Source organism: Onychostruthus taczanowskii, unplaced genomic scaffold (genome assembly GCF_017590055.1).
Source record: "Onychostruthus taczanowskii isolate IOZ18803 unplaced genomic scaffold, ASM1759005v1 scaffold46, whole genome shotgun sequence".
Lineage (NCBI taxonomy): Eukaryota > Metazoa > Chordata > Aves > Passeriformes > Passeridae > Onychostruthus > Onychostruthus taczanowskii.
Window position 1 is genome coordinate 4551866 of NW_024502125.1, and position 23122 is coordinate 4574987.

The 23122-nt window shown below is 43.8% G+C and overlaps 1 protein-coding gene across 2 annotated transcripts in view; it reads left to right on the plus strand.

Annotated features, from left to right (window-relative positions):
* The first annotated feature begins 3484 nt into the window (after positions 1–3484).
* SERINC5 (serine incorporator 5) overlaps positions 3485–23122 on the plus strand; it is a 40073-nt gene continuing 20435 nt past the window's right edge. The window contains exons 1-3 of one of the 2 annotated variants that reach the window (XM_041414699.1): positions 3485–3663; positions 16432–16599; positions 22801–22979. In XM_041414699.1, the coding sequence (XP_041270633.1) occupies positions 3637–3663; positions 16432–16599; positions 22801–22979 (374 nt within the window). In that variant the 5' untranslated portion in view covers positions 3485–3636. The remainder of the gene's footprint in view (positions 3664–16431; positions 16600–22800; positions 22980–23122) is intronic. The other variant, XM_041414700.1, reaches the window with a different exon arrangement.

The following is a 23122-nucleotide window of genomic DNA, read 5'->3' on the forward strand; positions in this document are numbered from 1 at the left end:
CAACTGTAGGAAACAGTAAGGCTGTGTCAGAACTCCCACTGGGAATCTGTTGTGGTTCCCAGAACATGTGTGTGCACATGCATAGACATCTCCTTCCCATAACCATGTTTTTGTCTGGTTTCTTAACTACTAGGCTCAAGCAAAAGTCACATTTTCTTAAAAAGCAATTTCAAGCCTTTTTTGTTTTAACAGGCATACAAATGCTAAATTTACAGAAGTGACCACCACAACGTATAACAATGTGGTTTTGTTTTCTTTCTGCTTGCATACACATTTGGGAAAAAAATTGCCATATTTCATTTCACCAAAAACAACCAAGTGGTGTATTTCTCCTTTTCATTGGATGCAGACATTTTGTGCTCTTCATTTTGCCAGTTGACAAAACCAAAAATGTTTAATTACTGAGAAAAATTGAAATGATATAACATTGAAAGCATCATTCTGAGTTGTGGTTTGATTTCAGAAGATGAGAACAATGCAACTCCTAATAATCTTATCCTAAAATACACTGAGGTGGTTCATACTGAGGAAGCAGAGAGTTTGAGCATTCCTGGTAAATTATGATTTCCCTGTGCTATGCCAAAAAGCTTTCTGCTTCACCACAAATATCTTTTGAGTTCTCTGTAGAAGCAGTGCATTCTTCTCACAGTGAAGGAGGAGAGATAAGAACCTCTGCTCCTGTAACACCAGTGCATGTAGCAATGAGTGGGGCAGGAGTAAAGCAGATATGTGTAAAGGCGCAACACCTGCAAGCGAAACTGTGGTTGGCATCTGAGGGTAATAATGCCTGACCCAGTGACCTGAGCAAACCTGATGTCACCAGTATGTCTAAAAATTGGTTGGCTATCTTGTGGGCTGCCTAAAAGTGACATGCTTCAGGGGCTTCAGGTTCTGCAGCTCCACCTGTGCACATTCTGGTGAGCAGAGTGGTTTGCTCCCAGGGCACAACTGGCTCCTAACCAGGGGTTTTCCTGAGAATTGCCCCATGGTTACAACTTCTAACTCAGTGCTTTCCTTCCTTCTTTCACCTAAATGGAGATCAGAGTTTTAAGTCAGTTCATGGGTACTCCTTGGCTGTCTTTTTTCCTGTGGGGACACTCCATGCCTCCCTTCTTCCTGACTTACTAGAACTCTGTAAGTCTGTGTGCATAAAATTCCCTGTACAAAGCTAGAGCAAGGCATCTTGCCTTTCCCTAGTGATGCAGTGAATTTTTTTGTCACTTGAAAGCCCTAAATCAGAATTAGCATCTCTTCAAAGAAGCCCCCTGCCAAAAGGAAGATTTTGAGGCAGGAATTACTACTGGTTGAAGATTTCTGCCCAGTAAATCACATCAGCCTTCTCTAATTTTAGAATGTATATTTGATGGATAAAACTTATTCTAAATGCACTGATAGTTTGAGAATGACAGTTCTTTCCATGTAATAACATCTGCTCCCTGCTTTGCTATTAGTCTGCCTAATGTTTGCCAGCAACACAGCAGGGAAGTTCAAGCCTTTCTGGTGATGAATTTTTACTGAAAAAGCCAAGGCACATATCCCAGAGCTCTAGGGTGCTCTAACTGACTGGAAAGCCATTACAGAGCTCTGCTGTTTTCTTCAGTGCAGAGGCTGGGTTTGTTCATAACAGCACTGGCTGACATTAACAGATCTGCACAGAGCAGTGAATTAATGGTGCTCCCCATGCAGTGAATGCTTGTTGCTATCACAGACATGCTGATGTGTGGTACAGCCCCTCAAAGTCTTCCACCACGCCCATACATCACCTTCACCAGTCTCTCTTTGTAAGACAGCTTCATTTTTAGACGGTCCTTCATGTTTTGAGTTGATTTTGCAGATGTGGAAATTAAGCAAAGCCTGACCAGACAGCTTCTTGCAATTGTATAAGAAGTCTGGAACACAAATAGATGATTGCAGTTTTGCTGAGTTTTCACTATTCTGTGATCCTTGTGTTCCCATGTCTTAACCACATTCTTTGGGAAGCTGATTGTATTTCAAAGTTAAACATACCAGTGGTTTTTCCACTGCCTGTTGGCTGGTCATTCTGCTTTCCTGATCCTTGTTCAATTATTGAGTCTATCTCTGCAGCTTCTGGGGAAAGGAGCTACAAATCAAAGAAGGTGTGCTGAGTCTCCAGCCCCAGTAAAAAAAAAAAAAGTACATATCTGGTTTTTATTAACTGTACCACTATGGTAACTGATCTCTTCAGTCCCTAGTACAACACCAAATTATGTAATGCTGAGTCATCCTATGATCCACTTCCTGAAGCATCAACTCAGTTTGTTTGCATACATGAGGAAAGAGGAAGGGGTTTTACATCCTGCAATCCATCCCAGTTTCCTTGGTAAGTGTTGCTACATTATCTACATGTATGTACCCCTATTCAGAATAATAGCTTTTAGTTGCACTGAATTCCTAAAGTAAGAGCAGTTAGGACTAGAAATAGAGTTTAAAATAGTTATATTAGATATAACAGCATTCACACACACACACATGCAGAAAGACACAAAGCAGTCAAGTCAGGGTCTTTCCAGAGAGTCCTTAATTTCTGCTTTCCACAGTAGTAATTCCTATCTGTGCAGAAAATTCCTGTTGCTACAGGTTAGTGTCCACAAAGCAGACAGAGGAGTCCTGTGAAAGTACAGACTTCTCCATCCATCTACAACACATCTCCTTAATATGAAGACCTCCTTTAGAACATATATGATCACTAAAATTAAGTTTTCAGTCTGTGCTGGGCAGAGAAGGAAATATTCATGCTTCTATCAAGTCTTTGTTCTTCTTCACGAAGTTCAGGAGTTTAGCACGACCTTGGCTGATTAGCCACCTGTGTCAAATAGTAAAGCTTTCTAAAATTAATGGGATCTCTCGTTATTTCCTTATCTACCAACCTCTGGCTTTATCTACAAGCAGTGTGCCTGTAAAGACATATTCATCTGATATGAATATGAATTTGGCTTTGCAAGTTCCTGTCGTCACATGGGAAGCTGAGAAATCCTTGACTACTGCCTAGTACTGCCCATGATTCTTAGCGAATGAGGCTGGAGAAAGTATTTCGGGAACATCGAGGAGAGGTCTCAGCTCCTGTTAGGGAAGCACGACCTTACAGCTGTCCTGGGACATGTTTTTTCCACGCAGGAACGGGCGTGTGTGCCGGCCGTGCGAAGCGCCAAAGCAGCTTGCAGCGGGCTTGATGCACTACAGCTTTCAACTTCAATTTGATGCCCGCCCTCGTAAGATCCGCATGTTTAAATGCCGTAATCACTAAATTTATTAGATCCCAGCTACTCAAAACCAGGTGTTTTAGTAAGTATATTAGCAGGCAAGTGGTCTCAGCAGTGTCCCTGCCAGCAGGACAGCCTGCGGCGGCCGGCCCCGCTCGGACCCTCCCTCCGCCGCGCACCAGCCGCAGCCCGGGGAGCGCGGCAGCGGAGCGCACACGCGGGCTGACGACAGCGGAAGCCGGTCGGCGGGGCAGGGCCGGCAGCGGGGCAGAGGCGGTGCCGCTCCGCCCGCGGCGCCCCGGGCTGCCCTGCCCATCTCAGGACATCCCAGCCCTGCCCATCCCAGGACCTCCCAGCGCTGCGCGCTCCTGCATGCGGGAGCGGCGGGGGAGCCGCGTTGCCCCGCTCCGCCAGCATGTCCGCCCGCTGCTGCGCCGGCCAGGTAGGGTCGGGGGCGCGGGGAGCGCGGCAGGTGTGCAGGCGGACATTCCCGGGATTCCCGCAGGGGACCCGCCCGGGGGCTCCGCGGCCGCGGCGGGGAGCGAGGTCCCGCGGAACGAGGTGCCGGGGAGGGGCCGGCGGGGCCGCGGCGGTGGGCGCTCTCCGCGGCAGCGGAGGCCGGGGTGGGCAGGGGCCGGCGCGCCGCCCCTGCGCCGCTGCCCCGCGGTTCGGCGGGCTCCGCGTCGGGCTCCCCGGGCCGTCGGCGCGGTAGAGGAACAGCAGCCCTCGCAGCGAGCCGGGGTGGCTGCCCAGGCTCTCGAGTGCCCGCAGTGGTGTTTCAGCAGGTTTCCTGGGTGGATTCCCCTGGTGTTTCGGGAGGGAGGCTGGGCGCAGGCTGTCCCGAGCTGCGTGCGGACAGGCGGGAGCCGCTCCGCGCACCGGCGCCCGCAGCAGGGCAGCGGCATGGGCTGGGGGCGCGGACTTGGGGAGAGGCCTTCCCAAAGCCCTGCGCGGCAAGGAGCAATTCCCAAAGGGGCAACAGATCCTTTGAGCTGCTGCGGGAGGGTAGCAGCCACTGGCTGCAGGTGGTGGGGAGTTCTTACACCGCATGGTATAAGAATTGGAATGCACTTCACTAATCTCATAGCCCCTGGCTGCCCATCAGTCCTTAGACCCTTTCACAAACTCCTTTAAATTCGGCTTGTGGAAGGTTTCGGCATGTTCAGGTGCTGGCAGAGGAAGTGAGAGATGAGAGCAAGTGGTGATGGAGGGCCGTGCAGGACCTACGCTGTTCACTATCCGTGGGGTGGGGATTCAGAACTCTTCATCTTACCATGGTGCACCTGTTTTCCTACTTAAATCAAGTCCACAGTTGAAGGATCATGACAAGGAGATAGGCAGTAGTGAGGCCCTTTCCAGATATCCTCCTTGGTTGCACTGAAGGACTTTTCTTCCTGATAGTTGTCTCTCTGGCGTGATGTTAGACATCTTCCCCAGGCACTTTATTTTGTGTTTTATTTTCATAAATCTCTGTTTCTGCAATAGAAACACATTACTACTTCCATCTGCAGACTAGCAGACTAGCCAGTGAGCTTATTCCTATTATTTTACATATTTAAGTACTTTATGGTCCTAATTCTATTGATATTTCTTTTCCTCTGCTCACTTTGCCCACCCTTAGACTCTGATTATTCTCTTGCTCTTTTATGAACCACCTGGGAAAAGTGTTGCATCTTTCCTGTAGCTGGAAATCCTGGAGGAGATTTGGTCTTTTGTCTGAGGCTCTTTCAATCTTCAGCGGGACAGGAGGATTGCTGAGCATGCATCCACTTGCTTGCCCTCAGCTTCTCCACACAGTGCTGTGGACCTGCGGGACAGCAGTAACTGTGTTTGCTAATACTCTTCTTAATGCAGGGGCCTCCCTGCCTGCTGCTTCGTAACCATTTTGGCAGTGTGCGAAACAAGTTGTGGAGTAGCTCAACAAAGTACATTTAGTAGGTGTTGCTACTACAGTGGCTCGTGGCTTTTTGCATTTTCATTGTGTTTGGTTTTTTTTGGTTTTTTTTTTTTTTTTTTTTTTTTTTTTTTTTTTTTTTGGTGTGGCTCCTGGGGAAGAAACTTAAATTACCAAGAGGATGAAACTGTTGTGATGCTTAGTGAATGGCATGGCTTTAGCGTGACCAACCTTTGAGACATTCTTAAAGCCTCCGTCCCTACCCTGTGTAGTAATCCCTGATAGTAATGTGTTTCACTATCTGGTAATCCCTGATAGTAATGTGTTTCATTGACACCAGTACGTCACTTTGGAGTCTGTAAATAAACTGAATCCTTAGTGTTGTTGAAGGTGAAGCGAAAGCCCTAAGGTGGATGTAGTCATAGAGCCAGAAGTCTCAGGGGAGATATATTCTGCTGGCTCAAGTACTACTTCTGATACAAGACTTACCTTTGCTAAATAGGACATATTGCTGGAGTTACACCAGCAAACACAGCGTGGATAACCTTTTCAAAGGCTATGATAATAAGCAGCATAAACCACGTTTCATTATCATGCAGTGTCACATTTTTATAATGAAAAATAGTCTTTGCTTTTTTTACTTGATTTATTCCAGCCTTGATGAGGGCATGTTTGTATAACGTGATTAATACACAAGAAAAACAAATGGGATAGAAATTCTTCATTCTGTCTCATCCAAGCCTCCTCAGGCATTTTGTGGGTATTGTTAATCAAGCTGGAAAATCAAGAAGGAATTTGGCCTCTCCTTCAATGTTTTCCTGAAGATGAAGTTAACCCTATGTCTAGAAGGAGAGATTAAGTGCTTGAGGAAAGCTGAAACTTTTACAAGAGTCATACAAAACAACTCCGATGTTAGGTCCCTGATTTTTTCCTAAATTATAGTAGTTTAATGTGCTTGTTGTCCTGTAGCATGAGGATTTTTTTTTGTTGTGAGTATTTTTGCCTTGTTGATGTCTTTCGCATGCCTCTGTCTGTGGATCTGCTTTTCTAGAGCTGACTGAGAACTTTGGTATTGCATTTCTGAGCTATTTAAGCGCAGTTGTCGTTTGTGTGTAATTGCCATTTGTCTGTAGTGGATATAAAAATTTTATTGTGAGTTAACATGACAATTAATTTTCACTCAAAAAAATTTCCCTGGTGTGAAGTAGATGATGAGTGATTGGTACTTTTTTGAGTCAAACCTTGCTAAACGCCTAGTTGATGGTGCCTGTCAGAATGAATGCATCCGGGTTTTGCAGCCCAGATTCCTGTTGTTTCAGGATATAGTGGCAAGCTGCCAGACTGAAGTGTACTTCGGTTATGATGATTTTGCATTTGCAAAATTATTTAAAATTATCTTAATGGACATTACTGTGTGACTTGCATCCTTGCCAAGTAGACCCTGGAAATTCCTTTCTTTGAAGGAATTTGGCCATTTATAAACTTTAATTTCTGCAGTTGTTTTTTATTGGGCAGTGTACAACCATTATTTGAAGACAATTATGATATTTAGATTTCTGAGCTGTAATAAACTTGCTAAATGTTTCTTCTTTTGCTTGTATCTCACTGATAGACCTATTTTTAGAATGCAGTGAGAATACAGTTTGGCTTGGGCTTTCACAATGCTTTTGATTACATAAAAACTCTGCTTAAATTGACAGGAAACAGGATTTTATATTTGGGTTTTCTTCACTAGTGATTCTCAAGAGAATAAAGTTGAGATAATGGTTAAAGAAAGCAGCTGTTGTGGAAAATCTTTATTACAATGAATATGTTTTTTCCAGAGTTAAATAAATGTAATTTAGATCGTTAACATTCATTTTGAGTGGATGGTATCTTGTAGCTGGGTTGTTCAAGTAGATGAATTTTCCAGTTAGAACTGGTAGCTATTCAAGCTTATGAAGCTCTTTTTGTAGGTCCATTAAATCTTGGGAGATGTCCTTAATAGTGTTCTGCCCTTGGAAATAATATCAGATAGTAAATAAAATATGTGCCACGAGTTAGAATACCAACTTTTCATTTTCTACCCATAATTCTAAATCTGATGGAGTTTTTTTAAAAGAAAAAAAAAAAGGGGGGGGGGGGAACAGTCCTGCTATATTTTTAAGGTTGGCTTTGGCTCATCTTTTGACTTCTGTGACTCATAACTTCTGAGGAAAGGAGGGAGATGCCTGTGCACTCCGGGACTGCCTGCTTCTCTGGTGCTGCCTGTTTGCACCTGCAGATTGAGAAGGGGGCTTGCAGTCCTGTTCCCCATGGTCTCCTCTTTTCATTGCAGGGTGAAAAGGGTGTTTCCGTCACTCTTATCCAGATTTGTGTCCTCTGAGGTCACAGGAGCACTGCGTATGTGTAGTGCGATGCACCGCAGTGCTGAGGGATGGTGCCGTTGGTGTTCCTGGCTTCACTCCACACGGTGCTCCCAAAAATACCATCTCTTGTTCTGCAGGTGACCTTCCTAGGTGACAGGGGTTTGTTTAGTGTGTTTGACCTGAATATTTAGCTGCAGGTATTTCCATACCTCTGCCACTGCTGTTATTAATTGTGATAGAAGGTAAAACTAGCTGTCTGAGGTGAGATGTCGGCTATTGTAGTGTACTCCAGTATGTTAGGATAAAAGGCCTGGTGAAGAACTATTTTCCCTGTTTGCAGAAACATGGAGTTGTTGCTTTAAATAAATGGTTTCCTGAATAATTGAATTAGCAAAGCCTGATTTCCTGCAGCTTTGTCCATTGAGGTTGGTCTCGAATGCTGATTCCCTTTCAAAGAAATACGAAGTTGCATTGCAACCTCTTCTTTGCTTAGGGTTGAGATAATTTTTTCCTCCACTAAAACTTTTGCCTGTTTTCAAGGAAACGTTAAAAACTTATCTTGGAGGTTTCATCTGCCTGCCATAGCAGGATAAAATTTACTACTGGACTCAAAAGTGATCAAAATGGGAAGAAAAAGTGACCAAAAAATGGGGAGATCCTGTAAGTGTTGTATCATTTGACATTACATTTCTAGGTTAGAATCCTTTCCCTGTCACTGCATAAGAGGGAGAAGATGGTCTTTCTCATTTCTGCCTGATTTCCAATTGCTTCCTATTTTCTTAGACTTTTTCTCTTGCATCCCATGAGTTGGTTTTATTGCGGGCTTAAAGAAATGCCTTAAATACCCATAGCTCTAGAGCTGTGGAGTTAAGGCAGTATAAGAGCAGGGCCTTCACTTGTAAGGGCAAGGGGGTATTTTTCTGCCGAAGGATCTAAAAACTACTGCTGATTTTATTTTAGTTTTTGCAAGAGTGGTTGTTCTGGCATATGTTTTTCCATTTACTGGAGCTTTCATTGCAATGGAAGGACTCTCAGTTGTAGGTACAGACATACTTAATTCAGGGATGAAAGCCTGAGCTGTGACTATGGTGGAAGCTGTAGGTCTCGTTGGAGCTAGTGACTGCTCTCATCCCAAACACACACTGAGGTTGCGTGGTGTTCTCAGGTTAGCCATGAGAAGATGCTTGGACCTTAGGTTGCTTCATATGTCCTTCCAAAGGACACCAGTTAGTGGAGCTTCCATTTCTTTCCCCACCATTAGGGTGCAGGCCCTATTAGGTCTTAGCATTTTAAATGCCTGCCCTCCAAGATATGTAGTCTGCAGTTGACCATTCTGTTGATGGGATCTGACCTGCTGCCTTGTTCAAGTTATCCAGGAAATAAGCTTCAGCATCAGCATGTTACAGCATGGGGGAGTGAGGCACTGAGGCACCCAGAGCTGGGGGGACCGTAGGGTGTGCCCGTGATGGCATCTGGGGAGGTGGCTCTGTGCCCATTTTGAAGGGAGACCTACACACCAGCAATCTCATCATCGTTTTAATTTGTGGTAGCTACATAGGAACTAGTGTTTGCAGTTTAATAATTGGATATTCCAGCAATTAAAGATAGTGCGTGTTCAAGTACTTAAGCGTATAAATGTTAACAGTCTGAGTGCATGAAATGTTGCTCTTCTTTCTGCCCAGCAGCACTGATGCAAAATACATCAACCTGTAATCTCTGGTACTGAGTTTTAACAGGAACTGTTCTTCATATTTTTGAAAAGACCTGTCTCAAGGGTTTTTCTCTTGGCTTATTACAGTCACTGGCAAAACAGTGGTTCAGGAATACTTCCTATATCAGGAAGATGTAGGCATTATATTTAAAAATGCTCATCAAGAAGCAATGTCAGGATGTGAGCAAGCTCTACTTTGAACCTGCCAGTCAGGAAAAGTGTGTGAGTGTTGTGACATCGATGTAAACTGAAGCATCTTTAGCAATGCTTTGAGCAAGTAGGTTTTTATTAATATGAAGGGAGGAGCAAGAGTTAAGGCTTTGTACCAGTTTGTCTCTTTGTGCAAAGTGTTAATGTTTTTTTTTTTTCTTTTTTTACTCCCCACCCTAAAGTCCTCTTGAACTAAAACCATCTTTTAAAGACACAGCATATCTGTGAAACAATTCAAACCTGTCTATTCATTCAAAAGCAAAGCAGCTGTTCCAGCTTTTACTTGCTTTTAAGTCAATGCAAATGAATATTTCATTTTAACTGCTTCTTCACTCCAGTGGTACATGGACTTAGGCAGTTACTGTCCTGCATTTTGTTCTCTGTACCTGGTGATTTACCATGTTATACCATGTGCCATCCTACATCTGGAGTCCAGGTCTTGAACATCAGAGCTAAACTGGAGAAAATCTGCTCTCTGTAAGAAGTGATAGCCCCAGTTGTGAGACTTTGCCACTGCTCACTTCGCTTTAATCTTTCAGCTGCTCGGTTATTCTCTCCTCTGCTGTGAAAGTCTGAGAAGTGGCTGCAGCATGAGCTTAAACTACCTGCAGATGAGAAAACTGTGAAATGTGAAATTATAGAAAGGACAGCTGAACCTGTCGCTCAGCAGAGGTTGCTCTCAGTGAAGAATGTCCAGGGATCAATGCAAAGAAGATTGAGGATCAGGTCTGACTTGAGAGGATATTTAAAATTACTCCCAGAAGCACACAGGCAGATGAAAGGACTAGTGAAGCAGAGACTACTATTGAAGCAGATGTAACCTGGATGGCAAAAATTACAGCTTTTTAAGTACAGCCATGTAGCTGGCTGCCCACCTTGTGTGTGGAGTGCTGCAAGGCTGAGTCCCACCCCCTCTGTGGCTGTATGCTGGAGAGAGGAGGAAGGTGACTTGCTGGACTCTTTGCAGTCAGACTGCCATGCTTTTGTCGAAGGGACTGGATAAATTAAATTTTTTTTGGGAAAAAAGACCCTGAACAGCTTAGGTGCTGGAAAGAGAAGTCTTAAAGCCTTCAAATGAGACTGAGGATAAATGTTTTGGTTTCCTTCTCTGATGAGCAGGGAGAAAAGAGCAGGAAATTTAAAGGTTGTTTAAGTTAGTAAAGAAAGCCTCACCAGGAACCAGTGCCTGGGAAACTGTAGCAGACAAATTAGAAAGTGGGAGTTTTTTTTCACTTCTCAGTGTCACATTTAAGTAACCACAGGGATGGACAGTTTTCCTCATACTGCTGTCAAATCCAGATGGTCTATGCTAATGGAAAATAGCTCCATAGAGGAGATGGGTGATATGATACACTGTGAGGCTCAGATCAGACTAAACAATTGACTTGATTTTTCCAAAATCATCAGGGGAAAAGCAGTTGAGCAGACTTGAATTTAGACATTTGGCAGTGATGCTATTTTTTGATGCTGAGCTGAGTGACCACTTTTAGTAACGCTTGTGCCGAGAGACAGAAGCGAATCGCCCTCAGCCCAGCTTCACTTCAGCTCTGCTGGTGCCCGGCAGCGGCTCGCCCATGCTTTAACTCAGCATGGCTTTCTTGCCTAGGTTTCGAGCTGCTTGGTGCTGCATGGCAGCTCTGCCCCGTGGCGGCTGAGGGCAGGAAAGCCTCACCAGAAAGCAGGACTCAGGCAGCGTCTGGGCTGGCGTGGCTTTCCTCTGAAATCTGTTTCAATTTTGCACAGTTTGCAGTGTGAGATGTGCCTCTCAAAATAGGTCATCTGTTGATTAACTGGTATGTTGGTTCACAAAGCCTCTTGGCTTAAGTCACATGGTGAGTCTGAATATTAAATAACAAGCAGTGGAAAGCCAGTTAAGTCAGACAAAGGACAAAATAAAGCCTCCTTTTTGGTGAGTTTAGTTACTTCAGAAGGACAAACAGCTGTGTTGTCATGTGACCGTTGATGAAGCTTTTGGAAAATACATGTGCATAACAGCAGTCAGTTTTCAGTAATCGTCTGAGACCAGCTCCTAACACTCGGGACACCTGGCATCAGACGTCTCTTATTTTCATGAACCAGTGCACTAATGAAATATATGCTTCAAGAGATGCTCTTTCCTGAAACCAAAAGTCCAAGCAAGGGCAGGTGTGTGGCCTCTTCGGGATCTTTTTCATGCAGGGCTAGCTGCTTTGCCTGTCCACCCTGCTTGGATGCTGCCTGTAGCTGTGAGAGTAGATGTTTGGATGTTTCTGGTAGACACTGCTGTTAACAGCTCGGTGACTGCATTATCTGCAAATCTTATGGCCCAGATAATGCTGGTAGTCAAGTAATCAAGCAGTGCATGAAAAATTAAGCTGCTGTAGGCCCCCATGAAAAGAAGCTTCAGCAAGGCACATTCCTGTGCTCCGTGAACAGGCTGGAAGGCACGAATTCTCCCCCGACGCTCTCACCAGGCTGTCAGCTAGGAAGGAAGAAATGAAAAGCTGCTAAGTCTTCATTTCACTAAAGAATGCAGGGTTTTTTCTCCATTGTGCTCTTATCCCCTTTGATTTTTACCATTTCTGCTGAAGTCTCCCAAAAGGAAATTCTTTGTTGTGATAAGCTTGATACTTGCCTATGGTTTGTATAATTTAAAAATACCATAGGCTATTTTGGGCTGTGATCCTGAGACACTTCTCTTTAATGACCACACAAAGTATTTCCTAAATCCTTCAAAATATTTTTGGAAACATGTGGAAAATACGTTTTTAAAATCTCACTGTCTCTATAAAAGCAGCAGGCAAGATAGGTTCTCTTACTTTTAGTCTTATATGTAAACAGTTACATGTGCTTAACATTACTCTCGTACCCCATTCCACTGATTTATCAGATCTCATCACAGCTTGCAAAAATCAAGAATTGAGTGTGTGGCAGATGTTAAGTGTGTATTGGCAGTGTACTTATTGTAGGGAACTGATAGTTTGCTCGCAAGTTGGTAAGCCTGCTTTTACCCTGTTTTGTTAACCTAACTCTTGCAGGCTGTTTTAAGATGGGACTGTTCACTATGTCCGTGCCTGCCGGTACTTGGAAAAGTGGTTTGCATGAACTAGGGCTGTTATGTGTCTGCTTACTTCTGCTCTTTCCTGGGTGAATGTCAAAATTGCTGTTGTTGCATTGGCAGGCACCTACAGCACTCAGATTGAATGAGGCGGTAGGAAAGTGCCACTGGAAACATCTGTTCGGAGAAGCGAGGAGGTGTGTAGGACAGCTGCAAAACATTCACCTCTGCTTTCCCCTCCTGCCCGTGCACTGTGCCCTCACGTGAAGTAGTAGAACAGTTGCTGCTGTTGTGTAATAACAAATTGGCAGCTGAGAAGGGGTCATATGTGATTTTCACACCTTGCCACTAGGTTGCTTTATTCGGTCACCCGCAGCAGAAGAAAGAACTGTCAGGGCTCATGAGGTGCTGGAGCAGGGGTAAGAATGGGCAAGAGGAGTGGCTGGCAGAGGATTCACAGGTTAGTCTTAGTTGGAAGGGACCCACAAGATTCATTGAGTCCAGCTCTTACATGAATGGCCTATATGGGGATCATACTCACAACTCTGGTGTCATTGGGAGAAAGGCTGGGTCGAGCCTGGGCTTGTTAAGCCAGCCTGGGTGCCAGAAGAAATGTCTGTGAAACTGCACTTTGAATATATTTTAACAGAAATATTTCCCACACAGCTTTCCACAGCTGCTGTTGTGAAACCAGTCAGGTCAGCCATCATGCATGTGAAAAACGCCAATCACTTGTTTTTGAAATTTTAAAAGTTTAATAGCAGTAATCTAATGCAGGCAGCTCAAATCTGTTTTCAAGTATGTTCGGCATTCAGATTCGGGGGTCTCAGGCAAGTTGGCGCTGTACTCTGTGAGCTCTGAAAGAATAGTCTTGAGCAAAGAGGCGGCTGGTCTATGCTGTGGCGTCCTGGTGGGTTAGTGTGAGGGAACTGGCTGATGGTAAGTGTTTGTGGAAAGCATAAATATTTGCCCACTGTATGTAATTATTGTCAGACAGTGGTGTTCACCCTGGTGAGGAGATGTAAAGCTAGAGAGAGAGCCAAGCTGGCTGTGCTTGCTGTCTGACTTGTGGGAGCCTTTGGGTTGAGAGGGACTTGGAACCAGAACCTGCTGCAGAATGATGAACTCCTGGTAGAGCAGCCTGGCTTTCAGCTGCCTCTGTGCTGGGCTCTTGGGGTGCCTGGGCTTGGGGTGCTCATGAGACTCTGAAGGAGCTCTGTACATACAGACCTGTGCATACAAGGCCTGCCTGCTGGTAGTGCTCACTGGCCTTCATTGTTGGTTGGGTTGTGTCTGTCATAAAAACTGCGCAGCATCTTCCTCCTGCAGAACCCCATTCTTTGGAGGAGATTTTAATGATAAGCTTAATCTGTAAAAGATTTGACATTAATTTCTTTTTTTCTCAGTCTCTTTTTTATAACGTGACAATTTATTGCTGGCTTGCAGTGAGTTGGGAGCCCCTGTGCTGACCATTGCTGCAGTCGAAAGGCAAAGGAGAAGTGAGATGGGCCATGCCTGCGGTAAAGGATGTGGCATCAGAGTATCTGTGTAGCTTAGCTGCACATTGACCAAAACTTGACAGAGAAAGAACTCTTTGTATGTGTGGGCTTTGATGTCTTGCCACCCAAAGATAATATCTTTGAAACCTCTTGGGTCAGTAGGTTGTGGCCAGCATCTTAGTCTTTGGGACAGAGACTGTTCTCATTTTATTTTTGGATAACACCTATTTCATTGTGGCCTACTCTGAACATTAGAGGTATAGTGTAAAAAAGAAAAAAAAATAAAAATCCTCACAAAAAAAAACCCCAAACCATCAAATTTGAGGCTGTGGCTGAATAGTCTAACCAACTTTCTATGGTTTCCATGGCTTTTCAGAGTGCTTGAAGAGGTGCATCTGGAAAAAGATGGAAATAGTGGTATTTTTCACAAATATTTCCTATTTTTAGGGTACATGCTCAGTATTAGAAACTATCATTAAGGTGTAAGTAATGTGGAAAAATACATAAATGACTTGCATATTCTGTTTAAGCATTTGTTGCTTTAAGTAGCAGCTCTAATGACCCAGGAGTAGAATAGCAGACGTTGCTGGATGTAGATGAGATTTTACTGGCAGAGCTCTCTAGCACCTGGTGTAGGAAAATGTTTTTCTCCTTACAGATGCCAAAGCTGCATACCTTTTTTCTTCCATACTGTAGTTGTTATGCTAAGGCAGGCAGTTCAGGTTCATTGTGGATACTTTGGATTGGGTTGATACCAAATCCTTTCATGTTAAAAGGACCTTCACTCTTACTTTTTTGTTCTTGTTGTTAAACTTCTGAAGTGGGTAAATTACACATTTCTGGTATGCATTTATTTTTAAATGTTACTGCGTTTGTTTGCTGAGTCAGTAACTTGCTGTAGTTTCCTTATATCCTGGAGCTGTGTTGGTGCTCTAAAAGGTAATGTAATTTCACTACCTATAAAAAACAGAATTGCTATTCAGCCACTAGAGCCTTCTATTTTGAAAGTATACTTGCATGATGTGCTTTTGCACATAGTATTTTTAATTTCCAGCTTTGGTGCTAACACGAGCCCATTCTGTTTATTCCCCATATCTGGAGCTCTGTATTTTGGGCAGGGTTTCTGTTCTGCAGTAGCAGCAGTTTTAGCAGCTGCATGCTTTGAGGCCCCATCTCCTCTGGCATGAGACCCAGTGATGAAGTGAGAGAAGAGCAGCTTGGGGGCTGGGTTGGACTGTCCCCGTGTTATGTCTTCTGCAGCTGAAGAGCTGCTGTGGAGAAAGGGAAGGGCCTGTCTGCCACCCGCTCCTGGGGGCTGAAGGCAGGAAGTGTGACCTTGAATGTTGCAGGGATAGTCATAGCAAGGAAGTGATAAGCTGGGAGTCTTTTCAGGAGAGTTCTTTAGAATGATTTGAGGCTCTTTGAACAACCAGTCTGGTTGTGATATTCTGTGGAGTTAGACATAGGTGTCTGTGGACACACATGAAACCCCCTCCCCTTTACCAGACAAGTCCTTGATGCTGGAGGAGGAAGTGTCCTGGGAGGAAAACAGTGCATGATGCTTGGGTGCCTGAAGACACATACAACCAGTGAAGTTTGCCTGGACTACTCAAATGTGGCACTTGTGATTTTCAATCTTTTGGCAAGCATCCACCTTGTACAACTGCCTATTGAAAGCAGAAGGTCCTCTGAATGTTCCTGTGGCCCCTCCAAAAGCTGAGGAAACACCAGTAGGAAGCAGCCTTGGTGTGCTGGAGTGCCATGCTCTGGCAGCACACCATACCTAGCCTCAGGGAGTGCCTGGAAAATGGGAGTGTAGCGGGGTGAGGTTACTCTGGGTTGGCAGCAATAAGACCTGGGAGGGCGGCTCCCTGCTCCTGGCTGCCTGCTGATGTCCAAAAATCCCTCCTGTGGTCATGGTTGGTGGGTTAAGCACAGACAGGAATCATATGGAGCTGCTGCCTATTGCAAGTAAGGGCCTAGCCAAGGACAGTGCTGCCTTATATACATAAGTAAGACTTACCTTCGTATTTTATGCATGACTTTTCTAAAGTAGAAGGCAGGGAAGGTGAATCCAGGTTCTTTGAAAGTCAGTGATACTGTTGACAGCAAGAAAATAATGAACCTCAACCTAGATGCCTTTCAGGATTTATTCAGTACCTTTTTCCTTATTGAATAATATAATTACGTGGGTTTTGCTGTGTTTTGTGGATTTTGTCTTGATGGACCCTCAGTTGCTGGTAGAACACTAAAATACACAGGGAAATCTGTCTCTCATCCCTAGCAAATCTGGGAAAGCTAGACACTGATGTGCTTAAAACTAGTGAGTTTTGATAAGCAAGACAGTCTGCTTCCACTTAAATGCTGCTCAGCTGGGAGGAGAGGTCTTGAGAAATCCTGGAGTTTTTCAGGAAGTCTCCCAGCTTCCCTGTCTAACTTTTGCAATAGAAACCTTAAGATGGATGGTTTTGGTGGGTTTCTCACTTGTGGTTTTTTTGTATTACTTTTCAGTTGGCCTGCTGCTGCGGTACTGCTGCTTGTTCCTTGTGCTGCAAATGCTGCCCCAAGATAAAGCAGTCAACCAGCACCCGCTTCATGTATGCGCTTTACTTCATCCTGGTGACCATCATCTGCTGTGTCATGATGTCCACAACAGTAGCTAACGAAATGAAAACCCACGTAAGTAACAGGGATGTGGTCACTGCTGCCCCGGAAGAAAATGGGGCTCCTTCCACAGCTCTTTGTGTACAGGCGTGCTTCCTCAGAAGAGGTGGTCAATTTCCTCCACCCATCCACTTCTAAACCCAGATGGGATGATTTTCCATGCTCAGTCTCTTGATTTTTCCGTGCTCAGCATCTTCCTGTCACCCATTGAGCTTGTTTCTCAACAGGAAGAGCCAAGACCTAGCATCCTTCCTCTCTGGTGCAGAAATCTGCTGCAGTGAACCCACCCTTCCCCGGTTTGCTGTGCAGGCAGTGTCACAGGAGGGAGAAGCATTGGGGAACTTGTTTTAGTAGAACAAATCAGTCTAACCTTGATTTTTGTCTCTGGCAATTTGTTTAGCAGCAGAAGCAGCAAATTCGAAATAACTTTTCAAGTGTTGCATTTTTAATTCTGCCAGTCTGCTGCAAAACACAATGCTACAGAGCCTCTGCAAGGGGTTTTCTGCAGTGTGTGTTGAGTCACTTTGTTCACATGGTCTCCAACCACAGCAAATGTTGTTCATCTCTAATTGTCTTTTTAATTAGAGAGCTTCAAAAGCATGAAAGGAGCCGTGGCTGAAGCTGGACTTTAAAACTCAAGTTTCTTTCAGAGTTTTAATGTAACTTTCGTAAGCTAAATGCTAACCAGCCTGCTTGTGCTCACACACTGGTCCTGTTGTACCACATATTTGGTTTGGCTTCATAAGCCACCCAAGTAGCAGAAATCCTCTCTCTCACCCACTACGAATTACAATAATAAAACTCTGCTTTTAACTAGAGGCTGCGTTGCTTAATTCTTAAAAATGAAGATGTATCAAATGCATGACTGGGGCTGCTTCGGGAGTTGTGTATGTGCTTGTCTGGGAGGCTCAGAAGGCTTCCATCAGTGTGAGCATCTTGTTGTTTTGTGCTGCTCTCCCAAGAGAGTGTGGTTGCACAGTGAGGCCTCTTTCCTCATTGAACCAGTTGCTGAACAAGCTGATGCCCTGGTTGCATTCTGCACTTGACTTTTGGTTGTCTATGAAACACTTCCCTCCAGAACATCCCAGATGAAGAAGCTGGTGGCAGCACCCCCTTCCTGCAGCAGAGGTGAACCAGTGGGTTTATAGAAGTCTAATTTGGGGACTGCTGTGCTCTGCTGCCTGTGACCTTTCTTTCTTGTGATTGTACCTTCTTTGTACGTTCTATCCTAATTTTCTTTCATTTAATAGCACTTTGTATGAGTTATCCTAGTGCCACATTTTACCCCAGGCCACCAGAAGCTGATGACCACCCTGTAGGAGCACCCAGTACAGACATGATGCTTGCCTGTAAGCTGTGACTTAAATACTGTTCAACATGTGCGTGCTGAAATAGCTTGCCAGGAATTGCTTTGACTTACTAGATGCTTAGCTTGGCAATAAAGTGAATAACCCAAGGAACTTAAGTGTGTGGGAGACAAATTATGTGCTCGTATCCAAATTTCATAAAGTTCTTTTCCATCAGTAGTGTTTTAATGCAGCTTGTATCCCTAACAAAAAATATTCTTTATCCAACAGAGAAGTGATTCAAGAAGCCTTCAACAACATGCTTTTCAGTATTGCCAAATTTCTTTTCCAGTTCATAGTCTTGAAAGCTCAGTGTGGGAAGAAATGGCACAAAGCGTAGCTGTTAGTTTGAAGTGGAAGGATAATCACTGTCTTAGTTTAAAGCATTTGATGTCTTTGAATGGGAAATGGACCATCTGAAAGTAGGCTTTCTTTATCTGCTTTCTAATTTAATAATTACGTTCAGGGCTGTTAAAAGTTCAAAGACCTCTGAAGCTAATTCAGCACAGTTTATTATTAATAGAGTGCACCTTGAAAATACTTATTTAGACTAACCAGTCTCAGCTTCTCAGTGATGAGCGGTGTTTTGAAAGTGCTGTGCACTTACTGATTCCTTTGCTTTTGGCCGGGTCATGGAACACTCCCAGCTCCTGAAGCCAGACTGTAAGCAAATACTTTGCATGATATTTTTTGGGATCTCACCCTCTCTTTTTTTGAGAGAGAAAACAGATTTTGATTAATTTTAATCAGATTTTTTTTAAATTTTGTCTTTAGGTAAGGAATATCAAATTTCAAATTATAGTGCAGTCCTTTTTAGAGCTGTAATCTTGGCAAGGAACCGTGTATCTCCTTTACCAGTGTAGAGACCAAATACTCATGCTGATCTTACATGGAAGGAATCTCTCTTTTCTCAGTGAGAGGTGTTTTTTTCTCTTTGGTTGTTTTGCTGCAAGTTCCCAAGTATACAGTAGTAGATCTCTGGGGAAAGAAGCAAGAGTCAGGGAAGGAACAGGGAAGAAGTTGATGGTTATTTGCAGAAAAATTTTGGGTAGTAAAATATAAAATAGATTTTGCAAGAGCAAGGTTGCGTGTCAAGGCAAAAGATTGGGCATTCATCAATCAAGACATGTGAGCCCGCTGACAGGACAGAAATACAGAGAAGACCAGTATGGAGTTACACTCCATATTGTGCTTCTATACCTTGATCCATATATTTTTTCTTTTTCCCTGTTTTGCTGTTTTTTAAAAAAACAGATACAGCTTAACTTGCATGTGTTCTGTTGAAGAAAAAATTGTATTTCACAGGCTTTGAAAGGAAAATTTAGAGAAGAAAAGGGAAAGAATGGTTTTAGTCTCTTAAAACAATGTTTAGATTTTTTTTTTAACTTAAATTTTTAATATTAAAGCTCTTTCAAAACTAATGGCTTCAATCTGAAAGTATCCATGTCCTACTTAATTAATGAAAAGAAAAATAAGAAAGATATTTTCAGGAAAATAAACACCAGTAAAATTCAATTCAGTTGTGTGGAAGCATTTCAGTACAAGGTGGTCACATGTTCCAGCAAAACGTTCTTTCAGGCTTATTTCCCATGGTAGTTTATATCTTGGCCCTTAGCTGCATTATTGCACGTTAAACCTCAAATATGCTACCAAAAGAGCTCTCAGTGCACATGCCCGTTGCATATTTATGATAAAACTTTAGCCTTAGATTCGTGATGATGTGTTCTGGTCTGATTGTTTCTTGGGTTTTTTATTTAATTTGTCAGCTGCCCAGGACAGGTGATTTTGTGTGCGGTTTTTTCCCTTGCTCTCCCACCTACTTAGATTTTCATTCATGCGTCCTTAACGAAGTTTGCCTGCCATATTCTCCCTCCTTGGATGAGGACATCCAGGTGAAAGCAGGGTCCTCCAGGGCTCTTCCTACACACTTCTTCCTGCCTGTTCCCCTGGGATGCGCTTTGCCGTGCTCCTGAGCTCACACCTTTGGGTGCTGGCAGACCCCACTCGGGGTGGCCTGGCCCCAGTGTTGGCTCTTGCACAAGACGGCTCTGCGTGCTTGCAGCTTGCACTGAGAGGAGAGCAAGCTCAGGACATCCGCTTTCTGTAGATGCTGCTCCAGTGTTGATCATCTCTGAGGGCTGCAGTGTGTGCTGGAAGATTGCCAGCTTTGCTGTGATAACATCATTGCTTGCACAGCAGCTGAGGCGTTTGTGTTATTGGAGCAGATACTGAGTTTCTGCAACAAGAATGCTTTGTCCTCTGCTTTTGGCAGGCCAAAGAATTTAGCTTCTGCTGCTTTTAAAGGTACAAAAGTGCTATTTCACTATATCTTGGCAAAAAATGAATATGTGATTTAACAGCTGTCAAAAATATCCAGCAAATGGTTAGCATGGTAAAGCACATAGAGTGGGCAGCCTTCTCAACAGCTGAACGTGTTTCAGAGACACAGATTGAAAAGAAACATTAGTCTTTTTTGTCTGTCGGTGAAGTCACATAAGCCTTGATAAATTGTTCCCGGCAGTAGACCGTGCTTTCACAAAAACATACCCTTTTTATTACACCAGTCCTATTGTCCTCAGCATTGTGCTTGTGTGTTGTATCTGTTAGGGCCTCCAAGAATTTGATTTTATTCTTGTTTGTTTCTTCAGGACCATGGTCTCCTAAAAGAGCATTCAGTCTCATGGGACTGTTTCTGTGGCCATCACTTTTTACTGCATAGTGTGGTGAATACTACATGGTGGCTAAACTCTTTGTTGCTTATGTAGGGCAAATTGAGCTATTGTTCTTGTGAATCCATCTATTTTCTCTCAGCCAGACCTGTAATGAAGTTAATATTTACAGGAGGAAACAATGTATGGGTTCAAAAATCCCATCAAGATTTCTGTAGAAATCTGTGCAATTAAAAAAGGTACCTATTTATGGCTACCCAAAGATCTGTTTCTAATTAGCTAGTCAGTTAATCAAGTTTTGTGATATTTTTGTTTCACTGTGTTTTATTCTAAAAGTCTTGTAAGTAAACAGATCTTGTAAAATCTGTCTCTTTGGTGAGTACCATCATTGACGTCTAACAAATAAGTAATTTTCTCAGAAATATTTTTAGTTCAATATTATGCCATTTTCTAACCTCTCCTGATTGATGGTTATTATAAGCAAAGGAAAGCATTAATTGATAGCCCAGTTGCTTTCCCTGGCATTGTTGCGGCCCCTTGGCTTGACCTGGCATCGCTGTAGCATTGATAGTTCTCATAATTATTCCAGTCAATCCATTTGCTCATTTTGAATGCTGGTGTGTTTGCCCAGTCTGACATTTCATTACTTTCCAAGACCTGGGAAAAGTGTTGCTGATGCTGCAGACAATGCCTCAAGAGCTTTCCAAAAATTCTTGCATGCAAGTTAGCCACAGCTACTTGTTTAATGTCCAGCTTTATGCAGTGGCTACTAATCTCTGAGTTACTGCTGAAAGAGCAGCGTGGAGTGGCCCAGCTTGAATCCATTCCTGTAACAGCACACAGCTGTGCTGTTGGTGATGGAACAGCAGTTTTCATCTCCTCGGCTGGTTCTGGCCCACCAGAGATCAGCTCCCCATTGTAATTAGGTTTGCAACCCTTAGCTCAGCCACTCAGGTGTTGCTGTGAGCTCCTCTTTTTGAGAAACAGCTAGGAGGGTTGTTGAGCCCCTGACTGGTTTGGATTCCTGGAACATGGATTGAAGTTGCATATCCTGCTGAGAGAGGTGGGCTTTCAGAGCCTGGTGGCTGGAAGCTGGCAGTTTACTTGTTTATCACTTGTTCGCTGCCTCTCAGAGGGCTTTCTACCTGGCTGGGAATGCTGCCTGAAGGCTAGCACACAGACCTGTTATTCTTTCATTGTTACGGCTTTGTGTACTGACCTGCTTGCTGAATAAAGGGGTTTCCTTTGCCATAGCTGTTGGTTTGTGCATGCTGCTTCCTGCTACATGTTGCCTTCTCCTTCCTCCAGTCACCTGCATGGATAGCAGCAGTCAGCTCCAGAGGGTTTAGTAATGTTGTTCAACTGGTCTTACCAGCCTCAGCTGAAGGCTGTAAGCATACAGAGAGGCCCTTTTTTTCTTTGAAATGGATAGTGGTTTTCTAATTAAATTCCTGTGTTTCTGTGCAGCTAAATGGTTTTCTGGCTGTGAGGAGCTGATGTCTACACAGAGGTGCCTCACAGCAGCGGGTCCTGGCCACACAGACCTGGTTTTTTGAGCACCCAGCATCATATTCATGTGGTGAAACTGAAGCCAGAATGTGCAGCTGTTTGTTTTCCCCTTCGTGGGGAAAGGCCTCAAAGGCAAATATTTAATGAGTCAAGAGAGGCAGGAATATTCCATCTTTCTGTTAATTTAAAACAAAATCAGGTCAACTGGCACAACTCCCTTTCAGAAGCTGTGATGGAGAAGGAGGGTGGTTGCTGCCCCTGTGACACTTGGGTGTGTTTCAGTCTGCCTTTCCAGCCAGGGCAGCACAAGCCGCTGGTGGGTCTCATTTAAGCTGTATTACTGAAGCAATCAGTCTTTTGCTGTACAGTGTGGGAAGAAGGGATAAGGTCCCTAGGGTGAGGGAATAAGCAGTAATGGGCAGGAATGGCATGAAACAGGAGTGATGAAGGAAAGTGCGCTTGTACCCCAAGGGATCTGTAAAGAATTGAGAGAAGGCTCTGTAAGAGTTCAGTCCCTTGTGTTTTAGATTTTGTTATATCCCCTGAACCCTGAAATCCAGGCTGAAGGGGTGTCAAAAGTCAAAGGTATTAAACAAAGCCAGTGAAAAGTCAGCGGTGCACAGATGTACACGTGCTTATGTGTACTTTGTGTCCTTTCTAACAGTTTATATGTAATGTGTTCTGCTTTTCAGATTCCCTTCTACAAGCAGATGTGCAAGGGTATTCAGGCGGGTGAGATGTGTGAGAAGTTGGTGGGATACTCTGCAGTGTACAAAGTCTGTTTTGGAATGGCCTGTTTCTTCTTTCTATTCTTCCTGTTCACCATCAAAATTAACAACAGCAAAAGCTGCCGAGCATACATTCATAATGGGTGAGTTTTTTATTTGATTGCCTAATTTGAACATCTCTTTACAAATTTGTGCCACAAACTTCCTACTTGGGTGTAATACTAGGCAGAAAAAAACCCCAAAACTCAAAAAACTTCACTTTGCTCTTACTGTTAGAAATAATGTG